The sequence below is a fragment of the Mytilus edulis genome, chromosome 9 (assembly GCF_963676685.1).
Source record: "Mytilus edulis chromosome 9, xbMytEdul2.2, whole genome shotgun sequence".
Lineage (NCBI taxonomy): Eukaryota > Metazoa > Mollusca > Bivalvia > Mytilida > Mytilidae > Mytilus > Mytilus edulis.
Window position 1 is genome coordinate 55,395,358 of NC_092352.1, and position 14,889 is coordinate 55,410,246.

Consider the following 14,889-nt stretch of genomic DNA (forward strand, 5'->3'; position numbering starts at 1 on the left):
AAGGGGGTTGGCATCTATGTACTTGTATATTATTTTTTTCAAAGGCTAAAAGGTAACTTTATGATGCCATTTGCTTACATCCTAATATAAAAGTGAAATATTGAAAGAAATTGAAAGAAATTACCATTTACAATGCAATATTTACAGCCTATTTCAAGAAGTATGTAGCTAAAGATAATATCTTTGGTTAGCTTGCTTGCTATCTGAACCGTGAAGCCAAATTGTTATATTAGGTAAACTACCCTCTTTATAGAGTAGACTAGTCCAACAGATAACCAATCTATCTGTCTGTAGGACTAGGCTACTTCGAAAGGAGAAAAGTATACTTTACCTTACAATGACTTCATGGTTCAGCTAGCAAGCAAGCTGACCAAAGATATTACCTTTAGCTTCATACTCATTGAAATCAGCTGTAAACATTATTTGAATTCTATTTTGACAGTACTTGCAGAAGCAAAGGATGCAGAGTCAAAGAATTCATCAACAGCAGAAGAAAAAATACCATCAGCTCTTCAGAGCATTAATTCAATAGAAAATCTGGCTTTTCTCAAGTCCAAATTTCACACTCTGTCTGATACACCACATCAAGATGTATCAAGAGATGGACAAGATTCAGTGAGGTATGGAATAATCCATCATTTAAAAAAAGAAGTTAAGAAATGAATGATAACAAAAATATGAAAGCTAGAACTAGATATACTTTTATTAACCATTATATCTTATGAGGATGTAATTAAGTGGAAATGGAAAAAAATCTAGAATTTAGAATGGATGCTGTAAGTCAGAATTTTTTTATCTTATATGTATGTACTTAAATGAAATTTAAAAAAAACCCTAGAATTTAGAATTGATGCTATAAGTCAGAAGAGCTATAGGTTACAGAATTCATTTTCTAGATATGAGATTTGCTACAAATGGTGGGCAGGCTGAATAGGATATAATCCTTCATATTTGTATGTAGTATTTTGGTCTCAAATCAATATAATAGAAATTTATAATCTGCTTAATTTTGTAAATGATCTTATATGAGCTATTGAAGTCTTATATGAAAAGAAAAATGGGTGATATATATGGGGTTAATATTTTACCCTATTTGTAGGGAAAAAAAACAAGAAGTCCAAACATCTGACACTAATTCCTAAACATGACCTAAGTATATATTTAAATGTTTCTATAGTTTCTCCATAGCCCTCTGCTTTTAAATCATCAAATTACATATCATTAAAGTACATCCATGTAAAATATTACTTTGAAAACAATTTAATTCTTATATTAAATTTGCAGAGGTTATTTTGTAGAATTAAGCAAATACTGTAATAATGTTTTAACAAAATTTCAATTCGATATTTAGGTCAACAGAACCAAGAGAAAAACTGACTTCCATTGACTCTAATCTGAATACAGCTGAAAGATTTACGAATGTTGTCAATGTTATGCATCAAGAACCTGGCATCCAGTCTCAAAAAGGGCCAGGTGTTTCAAACAAACCTACAGCGCCAAGATTATTGCTGGCTAACAATGATGGTAGGACTGCACTATCACCAAGAGATGAACTTACATCTGAACATTTGCTTCATCATTCTGAATCAGAGAATTCAGTTCCTACAGAATTTAAACCCTCCTTCACACCTGGAAATTCTGATGTTTTAAACCAAAATTTTCTACCTCATTTCAATATTGAGAATTCAGTTCCAACAGAATTTAAACCCTCCGTCACACCTGGAAATTCTGATGTTTTAAACCAAAATTTTCTACCTCATTTCAATATTGAGAATTCAGTTCCAACAGAATTTAAACCCTCTGTCACACCTGGAAATGTTGATGTTTTAAACCATCTTCCTCAAAATTCATCCCAGGGTAAGGACCCAAGATATACCCTGAATAATGCTCCAAATACTGTTCCACATGATCCGGGACTTTCAATAGAACCTTCTATAGTAATGCTAAATGGAGTACCACATATGTTATATGCATATAACCCACAAGGTGTAAATCAGAATACATCACCAATGTCAATGGTTTATTCCACTGCGTCACACCTGAATGCATCGAATACATTTTCACAGGTACAGTCCTTTGGACTGCCAGACACGCATTTTACTTCCTTGTCAGATAATAACTCTCTGAATTCATCTATGCCTCAACATCTAAATACTAGTAGAGCGAATCCAGTTGCGGAAAACATTGTCACTTCCAGTTTTGCACAAGTAAAAGTTGAGAGTACAGATGCATCTGAAAATGTCCACTTTTCTGTGGGACCAGTTAAAACTGAGAGTATACCGGTACCTGTAGATGAAAATTTCCAGTTGGAAAAAGATGGCACAAGGGGTGAAAATAACGTTGGATTTCAATTATGGCATATATCAAACGGATTAGTTACACCAGCTGGTACTGCTAACTACCAAAATATCAACAATCAGCCAGTTAGTATAGTCAAATTTGTGCAACAACAGAATACGTTGCAGATGCAAGGAATAATGTCGCAGACAAACATCAACAATTCACAGCAACTTTTACAAGGTTTTTTATAATATGATTTTTTTATGTGAGGTTCACCAAATAGAGAATTATGAGTTATTTTAACAGAAAACAGGCTCAATGAACTTTTTATATTATGTTTTTTAAAATAAGAATGTACACACATGTTGGCATATGTCAGAGTGGACGTGTCTCCATAAAAATTGACAACATTGAAAACAAAAGTAATAATTTAACCAATCAGAAGACGGTAAAAGCACCAAATTTATTTATTAGAGAATGATGTCCAAAATGTATAAAGAATACAGAATTCAAGGACCTCCCATTCAGATTCTCTTGTGTTTTGTTTTAAATCTGAATCATCATGAAACATATAAAATAATTCAATTAAGAAAAAAAAACTGCCTTATTTATAACAAAACAATTTACGAAAAATAAAAATGACAGTCATGACAGACAAGAAACATCGACAACAATCGTAGTATTCCTGTAAATGAGTCATATCTAGTTATTCTTAGCAATAATAACTCTGCTATGGTGAATTATTTTGAATTAGGAGCTATCTTTTATTTGTTTCAAAGGTAAAAAATTTAATAAGTTTAAACAAAATGGCAATTACAATTACAATTATCTCATGCAATTATTCATTTTAGTTTAAGTAGTGGCTTAATTTAAGATTTTAACAACTTTTTTTTAAGGTGCAGCCCTTAGTCAGATGATAGAACCAGTATTGGAACTGAGAGATGGTAAAGTGCAGTTAAAACTCTGCCTGAGGTACGTATCATTATGATTAGGCCAAACAAAACAGTATGTGTGTTTACTGTACCCCTACCTACCCTATTTTTTATCCCCTATCCTAAAGTGATTTTTTCTGCCATTTTTTATTTAGCACTGTTAAAGTCACAATGTTGCTCCGATAGACTCAATGTAAATTAAAAAAAATTCTTACCTACCTACCCAATTTTTTTCAGCGTGTGACAGTTAACACATACATATGGAAAGACAATAAAAGTAACTTGCACAGTGATGTAAAAGAAAGGTACTGCAATCAGATTTGAAAATTAATTTACAATTATTATTCATAACAACAGCTGATTGAAAGGCAAATTGCTGTTTTTAATGATTTTACAAAACAATTGCCATGCAAGCAATAAGAGATCGACGATTTATTCTTACAAGTATGCTCCAAGCATGCTCACAGGGTTCCTCGTAAGAATAAATCTATGATCACTTATTGGTTTAAAACAATATAACAAATTGTTATCAAAATTATAATATCACGGCTCAGTAGGAAAAAGAGAAAAGAGGAGGGGTGATACAGATTTATTTCTATCCATACATACAACCAATTTCTCTTTAAAGCTTTCATAGAAACTACAAAACAGCTTCCTGAATGTTGGTAGCATTCTTCATATGAGTGATTTATATCTGCAATATCAAATATTTTCATTCTGGCAAAACAAGCTCTGAGGAGAAATTTCTTCTCTGCAAATAGAAGTAATCAAAAAGAAATATTTAAACCTAACAAGTGTTGAAGAATAAACCTCTCTTTATTACAGACAACCAAATCAGATAGCTGGAGGGCAGATCCAAAGTCCGCCCAATAACTTTGTATCATTGCCTTTAAACTCAGTTAATGAAAAGGATCATCACCATACTATACAAAACACAACTCAGACAAGCAACTTAGCAGAAGTCTCAGTATTACCAGGTATGATCTTTATTTACATTCTTGCAGAAGGTATTTTGTTGAGAGGCACCTCATGGGATGTCAAAGTATGACATGATTGAAAGGGTACATCTAAAATTTTGTAAATTGTTATTAAGTCTGAAAACATCTACACCCTCTTATATGATTTATGGGGAGCTTGGGAGATATCCTATAGACTTGGACATAAAAACTAGATTGATTTCATTTTGGGGGAAATTAAACTCTGGTAAAGAGACAAAACTATCATATATATTTTATATAAATTGTGTTATCACATGTCTATTAATGACAATGTGAATTTTTCATGGTTAAACAGAATAAAGGCTATTCTGAACGAATGTGGTATCCCAAATGTATGGGAAACGCAATCTTTTATAAATTGTAAGTGGTTAGTTTCATTCGTCAAACTTAGACTTAAAGATCAGTATGTACAAGTATGGCATTCTTTACTTGAAAACTCGCCAAAAGCAATAAATTACAGACTTTTTAAAGATTTTTTTGGAAAATAAGGTTATTTTGAAATTCTTGGGAACAAATTGTCTATTGATTTGTGTAGATTTAGGACCACAAATCACAAGCTCCCTATTGAACAGGGTAGATGGAACATTATCCCCGGCTTAGTATATATCTAGGATTTTGATTGGTTAACGCACGTCGTTACAAAACCCATAGCCCCTGGGTGTTGCTAACCCATATCCCCGGACGTTGCTATCCATTTACCCGGGGGATGGCACGCGCGTTTATACGCTAACGGCGTCCATATTGAAAATGGCAAAGCGTTTTGCTTCTCACACAGAAAATGAAATTCTGGACAAAAGATCAAAAAATATTGCGTCATCAACAGAAAAAGCAAACAAAAGGGCTGGTAACTTATTACGAGATTATCTATCAGAGAAAAATGAAGACACACTGTTTGAACAGTATGGGCCTGTTCGTCTAAATGATGTTCTGAAACATTTTTATCTTGACGCCCGTAAACCAGACGGAGAAATGTATAAAGTAAATTCACTGGATTCATTCCGATACTCTCTAAATAGATATCTAAAGGCTCCCCCTTTTTTAAAGGAATTTGACATTATGAAACATGAAGCCTTTAATGAATCAAATCAAGTATTTAAAACCGCCCTTACAGAATTAAAAGCCAACGGAAAAGGAGCCACACAGCACTTTCCAATAATATCAGAAATTGACAGGACAAAATTGTACTCTTCAACTTTTATGCAAACAAACTCCCCTACTGGATTATTAAACAAGGTACAATTTGACATACGAATGTACTTCTTTAGACGAGGTGCTGAAAATATGGATAAGATGACAAAAGACACCTTTATAGTTAAAACAGATCCAAAAACAAAAACAAAGTACGTGACAAAAGAAATAGACGAACTTACCAAGAATCACCGCTTCAATGACAAGGAAAATGTAACTGCAATTATGCCAGAGCAACCTGATAGTCCGTCCTGTCCAGTGGCAGCTTTTCAGAAATACATTTCAAAATTAAATCCTAAATGCAACAGGTTATGGCAAAGACCACTGGGATCTTTCTATGAAGATTCTGCTTCTTGGTACTGTAATTCTCCAGTTGGTCGTGACACTTTGGCTCAATTTATGAATAAGTTAAGTAAACTTTGTTCATTAATTAAATATGTAATCCTCAAACGTTGTTCATTAATTAAATATGTAATCCTCAAACGATTTTATCCTATTATTCCAATCATTTACATTGATTTTAGCAAACGCATCACTTGGCCTCCACGTCGTCAATGAAAGACACTATTGACCTAGTTATGCAAATGACCCACGTTGACGTCACATCGTCTATGACGTTACGCTCTCGACATGAACCGCCAAATATGAATTTATTGAGTTTCTCTGTCTCTGGATTAAAAACGTCTTATATTTCACTACCTGTAGGGTTCTACCAAAGGTAGTACCCTACACCCCGTAAAAAAATATGTGAAATTACCAAATTTCAATAAAACTTTTTTGAATAATGTGAAAAACGTTGTTTTCACGTTACACTTTGTACCAATATTTCCCTAAAAATCGCCCGATTCGGACTAAGACCGGGGATAAATTCGTTATCTACGTTCATATCCGTAGATATGGGTATTTTAACACCCTTCAGTACCCTGTACACCCTTCGGCTTCGCCTCATGGTGTACTGGGGTACTTCAGGGAGTTAAAATACCCATATCTACGGATATGAACGTAGATAACTTATAATATAGTTAGAAACAATAGAATTTGTCTTCTATGTAATAAAAATGATATTGGTGATGAAATGCATTATATATTAGAATGTAAATACTTTGAAGAAAACAGGAAACAATCAAATCAAATCAAATCAAATCAAATCAAGTTTATTGTACAAAAACAGGCCTCCAGCCCACGGTACATTTATAAATTCACAATTTAATATCAACTACAGTTCAATAATAACATATATTAAACAATACAACACACACATATTACCAACATATATATATATATCTATTAATTTTCAAAAAGTTTTATAAACTTGTATTTGTAATAAAGTTATTTATTTATTTATTAAGTATATTCATTTTATCAAGTCATAGTGACAAGACTTCTTCTCTACAGCATTTAGCTTTTTTCAAAAATACAGCCAGATTTTTCAAAGTAATTAAATTAAAACAGGAAACATTGTATGTCAAATTATTATTTAAAAAATGCAAATATTGTCAAATACAATCAGATATTGTCTTCAAAAAAACAAATCAGAATTGATTAAACTATGTAAATTCATAAAGATTATTAACACAGGTGTGTGTGCTCCTGGCTGAAATGGACTTCATATATTGTATTAGCAAATATTTTGGTTGTTCTGTCTTGTTGTAAATATTGTACATAATTCATTTGTCTTCTCTATACCTATGTAATATGGTTTATTGAGAATAAAGATATAAAAAAAAAAAAAAAAAGTAATCACATAATCATAAATGTTTGCCAATCAATAATTATTTTTTCAAACAAGATAATCAAATAATAATACAGTCCTAGATGACCAAATAATCAATAATAATGAAAACTACCAAGTAATCATCTAATCAACACCTAATCACCCCCCCCCCCCTTGAGAGATCTACACACAAAGATTCTGGCATTGTTTTTGTGCAGAAATAACAAAAGTTAATTTTCCTGATTTACCTTCATGAGGAGTACTAATAGTAAACTTTTCAGTTTCAAGAGTGGTAGAAACTTTTTGCACTTTATAACTTTGCCTCTTTAGAGCTAATTTACTACTGCATGTAGAGCAAAACTTTGGTAAGCTTGCTTGCTTTGTTTGTATATTGTATAGTTGTAATTGAGATAAGGTCCAAACAAATTTGAATATAAAATAATATATACAGGTTAAACTGTCACAATATGTATTGTTCAAAGATGTCAATCTTTATACCAAAGCTTGAGAAACCATTTTTACAAACAGAGCAAACAAGCCTACCAAAGTTCTACTCTACAAGCATCTGGAAATAAGCTGTAACAAAAAAAAGAATACCTGAGTGTGTTCATTTGTTTGTTTTTATATTGTAGGATTAAAGAGTTTATTATTAGTGGATTTGAATACTATTGTCAAAATTTGTGCTTTTGTTTTTCTAGCAGCCATATTTGTTAGCAATTTGAATCAATTGGATTTAATTGCATAACCACTAGGCTTTCTTAACTATTATTCAAAGGGTCCTGAGTACAGTTTTAAAGCCTATAGGGATATCTGGCTAAAGATCCCTAGTCACATCTGACAGGAGAACACTAAATCAAGATAGAAGATTGATTTTATTTTACAATGTATTATGTTTTTAGCAAATATTATGCTTAAAATTAGATAAGATATATTTTTAAATCCAGTTACCAAGAAAAAAGTATAATAGGTAAAACATGTGCTGTTATAATGTCTTATGCTATTGGCATCCCCCTTTTAAAAAAGTACAAAGTAAGAAGTAAAAAAAAATCATAACTTCCTAATAAATGTATATACAACATATGGCTCAAGTAGGATATACGGTACTATAGTTCCGGCTTTTTTGCCGTAAATTCCTACGCGTATGTATTCATGGGTAATAAAGGTAAAACTGTTTGAATTTTTCATTCTAGTAAAATTAATGAGTGGTTGACAGGTTGACAAGTCGACAGGTTGACAACTTTGAAAATGTTATCGTTGAAATAAGTGGTTGACAGGTTGACAAGTCGACAGGTTGACAATTTTAAAAATGTTATGGTTGAAATAAGTGGTTGACAGGTTGACAAGTCGACAGGTTGACAGGTTGACAAGTAGACAAGTCGACAGGTTGACAATGTTAAAAATGTTATCGTTCAAATAATTGGTTGACAGGTTGACAAGTCGACAGATTGACAATGTTAAAAATGTAAAAACAAATTATAGTTAACAGGTTGACAGGTCGACAAGTCGACAGGTTGACAGGTCGACAGGTTAATAAGACGTTGACCTGATTTGGGACAGGCGCAAAAATGCGATGTTTCAACCTGTTAACTTGTTGACCTGTCGGCCTGTCAACTTGTTGACCTGTCAACTTGTCGATCTGTCAACTTGTCGACCTGTTGTCCGGTCGATCTTAACACTTATAAACTTGTCGTTTGTCAACCTTTTCATTGTCAACCTGTCGACCTGTCGACCTGTTAATATGTCAAAATATATATATATACATGTAACCTATTTACTTCTAATTTAAACCAATTTACTCCTATTTTCTTCCGATGGAACTACAGTACCGTATATCCTACTTGACCCCAATAGGTAAGATTACAAATTGCGAAGAAACTAACATAAAATAATAATCTTCTTATATGCTTTTTTAATTAGATATGCTAAATCATAAGAAAAGAAAAAGAAAAGATACACATTCAGTAACTGAAGGTAAATATAATCATAGAAAAGCGAAGATACTGTTAGTAGTGCTGACACATTTAAAACATAAAACCTGTAACACTGCTGTGATCCTGCACTTCAGAATGAACTCATTTATACCTTGCTCTTAAGTCAGTGCTCACAAATTTACAGCATAAAACCTGTCACTCTGATCTGATCCTAGACTTCAGAAAGATATTATTTATACTTTGCTCAGTTCATAGAAGATGACAATCGATTTATGACAAAGTATATGGTCAATATATTTCATAACATACTGTAAATTCAGAAATTATTGACATGTTTTATTAATTCAGATAATGCAACTTGATGATTATCATAGTACATGTAATATATATAAGAACATGGCATTCTAATATCTGAAACAAATACCTATTAGAAAAAAAACTAGGAATAGGCAGGGAAATTTATGCCAGTAAAATTTTTAGTGTTTCTGTAGGTACTGCAAACAAAGTGAAAATTAAACATATGTATTTTATTTCGTTTGAAATAGGGTTTTCCCCGTTTGCTATTTGTAGTTAATATTTACAGATGGGAACTAGTACATGTATAACCAGTTTGGATACTGGTTTTGTAACAGTATGTACTATTTATAAGTTTGATGTTAGGTGCAGGAGGCACGAGGAAATTTTTGGCGGTTTTTATGGGTGGGGTTTAAAGGTACTATATAAAGTTTGGGATTTAAATGTATTAGTATCGAAGGTGCTCGCAGTTACGTAGGATTGAAGTTGGTCACATAGGTATATGTGCAGTTGCTGCTATGTTTATTGTACGTACAGGCGTTGGAGGCATTAGCCGGGGAAAAAGAAACGATGAGAAAGAGGAACAATGTTATATGTCATGTGTTTATATAATGTTTCGATTGAAGAAATATGTACAATTCAGTAAAATAAAATATTGTATCGCAAGAGAAAATAAGATGTTACTGCGAGCAACTAATCCTATATCTGTGTTTGTCTTGTTTATAGCCTATTGAATTAGAGATTAAATGCTTTAAATTCGGACGAGTAGGGCAAGGGAGAATTTAAACTTAAATATCCTGATGAACAGTATGTGTTTTCAGCTGTGTATCACCTGCACTGATGATCCAATAGATATATCTGTAGTAGAATTGTCATTTGTTTAGACATACATATATATAATTAATGTATTGACCAGAAATTGATGTATTGGTTGTCATATCTTTTTTTCTTTTTTTTTCACATAGAATCTAGTCTGAAGAAAAGACCAGTAATAACAGGTCAATATAATTATAAAGATATTATTGTTCTACTATAACCAGAGCTGACACATTTTGATTTTTTTTGTAATATACTTTTCTTCTGGAAAAACAAATGCTGCACTTTTCTGTTCCTGTTCTTAAAGTCATAAGAAACGAGTGAACGGTGAAAAATAATGTTCTTCCAATTCTTGAACTAATGCATACAAACATAACAGACTTAATCTTCTGTGCACGTATTTAACATTTTTTTCGTGTAAATTTCGTATAATCGTCAATTTTTTTTTCAATCGGTCAGTGTTGTTGTGAAAATATGGCAGGTAATTAAAGTTTGTGTTTTGAAGCTGAAGTTTAACGATGGTCACCTGTTTGTCAACAATCGACAAAAAATAAACAAAAAAAAGCATGGAAAGAGAGCACGTGTTTAATATGTAAATTCAGATAATATTTTATTTTAAGGACATCCATGCGTATTGTGATCACCGGATTTTTACGAGATGCGTCACACTGAGGTCACTTTGCATACAGAAAATATGTCGGATGAATTGCTTGGGGCAATTAAAATAAAGTTAACTTTTTATGAATAAATTAAAGAATTTTCTTCAGAAAAAAGTATATGTACATAAGTTTTATAATGAAAACAGTCCAATGAGTTATAAAAAACATATGCATTATTTTTTTTTATGTGAGGTTTCTTGTGACTTTAACAAAAACCATTGTTGAAGAATTAATTATGTTTCTTCCATACTGTTCTACTACTGTTTTTCCACAACAGCAAAAATTATTAGTGTAGGAATTTAATATTTTGTTCCCCACACTTTTATATTTCTATTCATCACAAAAACAATTGTGGAAGTATTAATAATGTTTGTGCCATACTGTTTTACACCTGTTCTTCCTAAAAACCATTGTGTAGGAATCAATTTTTTTTTTTGGCCATACTGTTCTGTTCCTATTTTTCACAGAAACAATTGTGGAAGAATTAATAGATCCTTCATAATACAAGTTCATAGTATAAGAAATATTCTGTAATTTTTTCCACATTGAACAAATATTACAGTATTTATTTCTTATAGAATAAAGGGTATAGAATATTGGTTCCAACAACAACATATATTATGACATTGTTTATAACAAAGTTTCCAGGGGAACAAATATATGTTGACATTGCAAGCAAACACATTTAGAGGTCAACATACAGAGTTAAACAGTAAACAAAGCTCTATACAATGCATACATTTCAAGCTCTGTATTGACCAGAAATCATCATTTTGTTGTCTTATCTTTTCTCTTACATCTTTTTTCCATAGTAAAAAATCTTATACAGAAACGAAGAGAAGTTGTACCAGAAACTGAAGGTAAATATAACTATAAAAAAATAAAATTGAGAATGGAAATGGGGAAGTATCAAAGAGACAACAACCTGACAAAAGAACAGTTTACAGCCAAAGCCATATAATGTATGGTTATAATAACAGACCCCACACATTTAAAAACATACGCATTTTGGTGTGAGATGATCTTTTCATGCTCTTCAGAAAAAAACTTTGTAGAAAAATTGATTATTTTCCATTACACATCGAACATCCTTTAAAATGATATATGACTATGTATTAGATGTCAAAATTCAATTATGACATAAAATGTTCTTGCATTCCTCTGAATTTTCTATTGTGATGTCATGAAAAAAGGTGACCATGCATGACTGATAACATCATAATGAAGGAACAAATCTTTCTATAGATAATTCTAATAGAAGGATTGAAATTGTCTATATATATTGTCATTTGAGAAACAGATTTCACCACCAAATATCACATCACATGATGTAGTCGTACAATCTATCTTATACAAAGATGCAAGATAAGATTTATACAACCATCATGCTTACACTTTCTTTTACTCTTTTCCCTAGTAACAAATCTTATACAGAAAACAGCCGAAACTTTACCAGAAACTAAAGGTAACTATGTCTATAAAAAACTATTTCATGGTTATAATACAGGGGTGGATCCATCCATTTTAAAAAGGGGGTGTTCCAACTATATGTTCCCATTCAAATGCATTGATTAGCAAAAAAAAGGGGGGTTGATATATTAGGCCTGAAGATGAAATTGATTGCAGATATGCTAAATCGCTGTCTAAATCCTTTCCTCCATTGATTTCTTTTTTCCATACTTGATTGGCATAGGATTTTTTCAATAAAAAAAAAATTGTCAGGTTTAAAGTAATAATGCATAGTGAAAACTAATATTTCATCAATGAAATTCCAGTCAGATCTTCGTATGAATATCCTTTTCACATTAGATACAAATTATATTAAGTCGGAGAAAGATTTTTCTTAAGTAAAACGTTTCAACTGAGGCACTACACAGGCATCAAAAGGCGTCATTATGAAGGAAAGTGTTAAAGGACAACTCTACGATAGATCCATCCTTTGTTTAACAAATTTGCAGATTTAACATTGTTGTGCTGATATCAGGAGTAGTTATGAATAAAGTATGAGTTTACAGCTGTGTATCACCTTCACTGGTGAATCAATGGATGGGTTTGTTGTAGAGTTGTCACTTGTTAAGACTTACATATATAAAGTATATATATTGACCAGAAATTATCATAATTGTTTTCATATCTTGTCTACTATTTTTTTTTTCATATAGAATTTGGTCTGACGAAAAATCAAGCAATAGCAGGTGAATATAATTATAAAGATAGAATTGTTTTATTTGCCGAGCTGAACATATTTTTTTGGGGGGAGAGATCCATTTGTGCCACAACTTTTTTCTCCAATGCTACGTTTGCTTTAAAATTACATTGTATCATTTGCGCCAAAAAATAAAACATAAGAGTGTGCCAATTAAAAGAAAAATGACTTCCATCCTCCTTTTTCGAACTTGAAACCGGCAGTTTACTCGGCAAATGTTTCCTTTTCTGAAACATACGATCTTCTTACTGCCCCTGCATGGGTACTTCCCAATTTAATGTATGTAGTAGCTTGTAACAACTTCACTTTATTGTACAAAAAGACAAACATTAAAGGATGAAATGCATAAAACAGTTCATAATAATTCCTGTGGAATGCTTCTTTTCCATTACTGATAGATAGAGTTTCAGCCCATACAGATGCTGATGGTGGGACAACAGCACTGTGTCATCAACATATGTGGCTAAAACATAATCAGCAAAAGCTTCTTCTCTTTTGGCATATCTTGTATTAAATATTCAGCAAAGCAATAAGTTTTCTTCTCTCTCTATACATGGACTGTCTAATGCATTTTAAGTCATTTCTCTCCAGATGCTCATCTTCATGTTGAAATATCTCCGAACATATGATACTTTTTAGGCCAAACATAAGAATAAATATTAAATCATATATAATTATGATAGATATGTGTACATGTAAATTGGCGCAAATGAGTTCCGAATATTGGTGTAATTGATACATTTAAAAAACAAAATTCGGCGCAAATGATACCCTTAAAACAGTTATTGGCGCAAAAGGACTACTGCCTTTTGGGGACACTTGTAGAATTGAAAAGGCTGATAATTGTCACATAAACAAATAGGTGTTCTAATCTGAATAGTTACTTATTAATTAGTCAATTTAGTGATGTACATTATTTTAAAGTAATCTTTCCTATATGTAATTGCTAACATGGTTAGGTCTTACAGATAATTTCCTAAAGCATGTAGAGCAAGACTTTAGTAAGCTTGCTTGCTTTGTTTTTATATTGTACAATCATTAGGATAACACCCAATTAAATTCAAATATTATATATACAGGTTAAACTACGCCTACATATATTGTTTCAAGATGTCAATCATTTTTACAAAGCTTGTATAAACAATTATACAAACAAAGCAAGCAAGCCAACCAAAGTTTTGCTTTACATGCATTAGGAAATCAGCTGTAATACACAATGTATTAGTTATATATATTTGATAAAAAAAAATGAATTCTTTTGCTAAAAATATTTCAAAAGTTCAACCAATCTAGACAAATCAAAGTATGTTGATAATACTTTTAGTGTATGTCTTGAGGTGGTACCGTACACTACAGGAAGATAACTCTGTTAAGTCAGCTAAACGTTTTGATTACATTGTATTGTAAAAGGAATATTAAGCTTCTCGATGATCAAAATTGGTGTTTGTGAAACTGCTTTATAACCAGTGTAATTTTTCTGACAAAACGGTTGTTTCAAAATTTTTGAAATTTTATATTTTTGTTAAAGGGTCAAATTAATTACATTAAAGGGAAACTTCGCAAAAAAATCAAAAATTGATATTATGTTCATTAGGCATAAAAATGCTCAAATTCATAGATATTATAGTTTTATTCCGCTAGATAAGCGATCACCATCGATTTTAAATTTAGAGAATCATTTCCATCCGTTCAGCCATTTTGTCTTCGTTCCCGGTTAATAAAATCGATATGTCTATAAACCCAAAAGGAACAAAACTACAGTAACCGATGTAGTCGTAATTGCATGTCGATATCTTGGCAATCGTACGGTTGTTTTATCCGACTTACTAACTTCAAGTTGATACGGAAAATATTCTTATTTTTTTTAAATT

At 31.7% G+C, this 14,889-nt stretch overlaps 1 protein-coding gene across 4 annotated transcripts in view; it reads left to right on the plus strand.

The window, feature by feature from the left end:
- Positions 1 to 14,889, plus strand: part of LOC139489785 (uncharacterized) — a 324,072-nt gene that overhangs the window by 153,939 nt on the left and 155,244 nt on the right. For 2 of the 4 annotated variants that reach the window (XM_071276616.1, XM_071276617.1), the window contains exons 9-17: positions 443 to 620; positions 1,352 to 2,520; positions 3,177 to 3,252; positions 4,038 to 4,189; positions 9,030 to 9,083; positions 10,303 to 10,335; positions 11,625 to 11,672; positions 12,230 to 12,277; positions 12,975 to 13,007. The exons of the other annotated variants lie outside the window; for them this stretch is intronic. In XM_071276616.1, the coding sequence (XP_071132717.1) occupies positions 443 to 620; positions 1,352 to 2,520; positions 3,177 to 3,252; positions 4,038 to 4,189; positions 9,030 to 9,083; positions 10,303 to 10,335; positions 11,625 to 11,672; positions 12,230 to 12,277; positions 12,975 to 13,007 (1,791 nt within the window). The remainder of the gene's footprint in view (positions 1 to 442; positions 621 to 1,351; positions 2,521 to 3,176; positions 3,253 to 4,037; positions 4,190 to 9,029; positions 9,084 to 10,302; positions 10,336 to 11,624; positions 11,673 to 12,229; positions 12,278 to 12,974; positions 13,008 to 14,889) is intronic. 4 annotated transcript variants of the gene reach the window in all.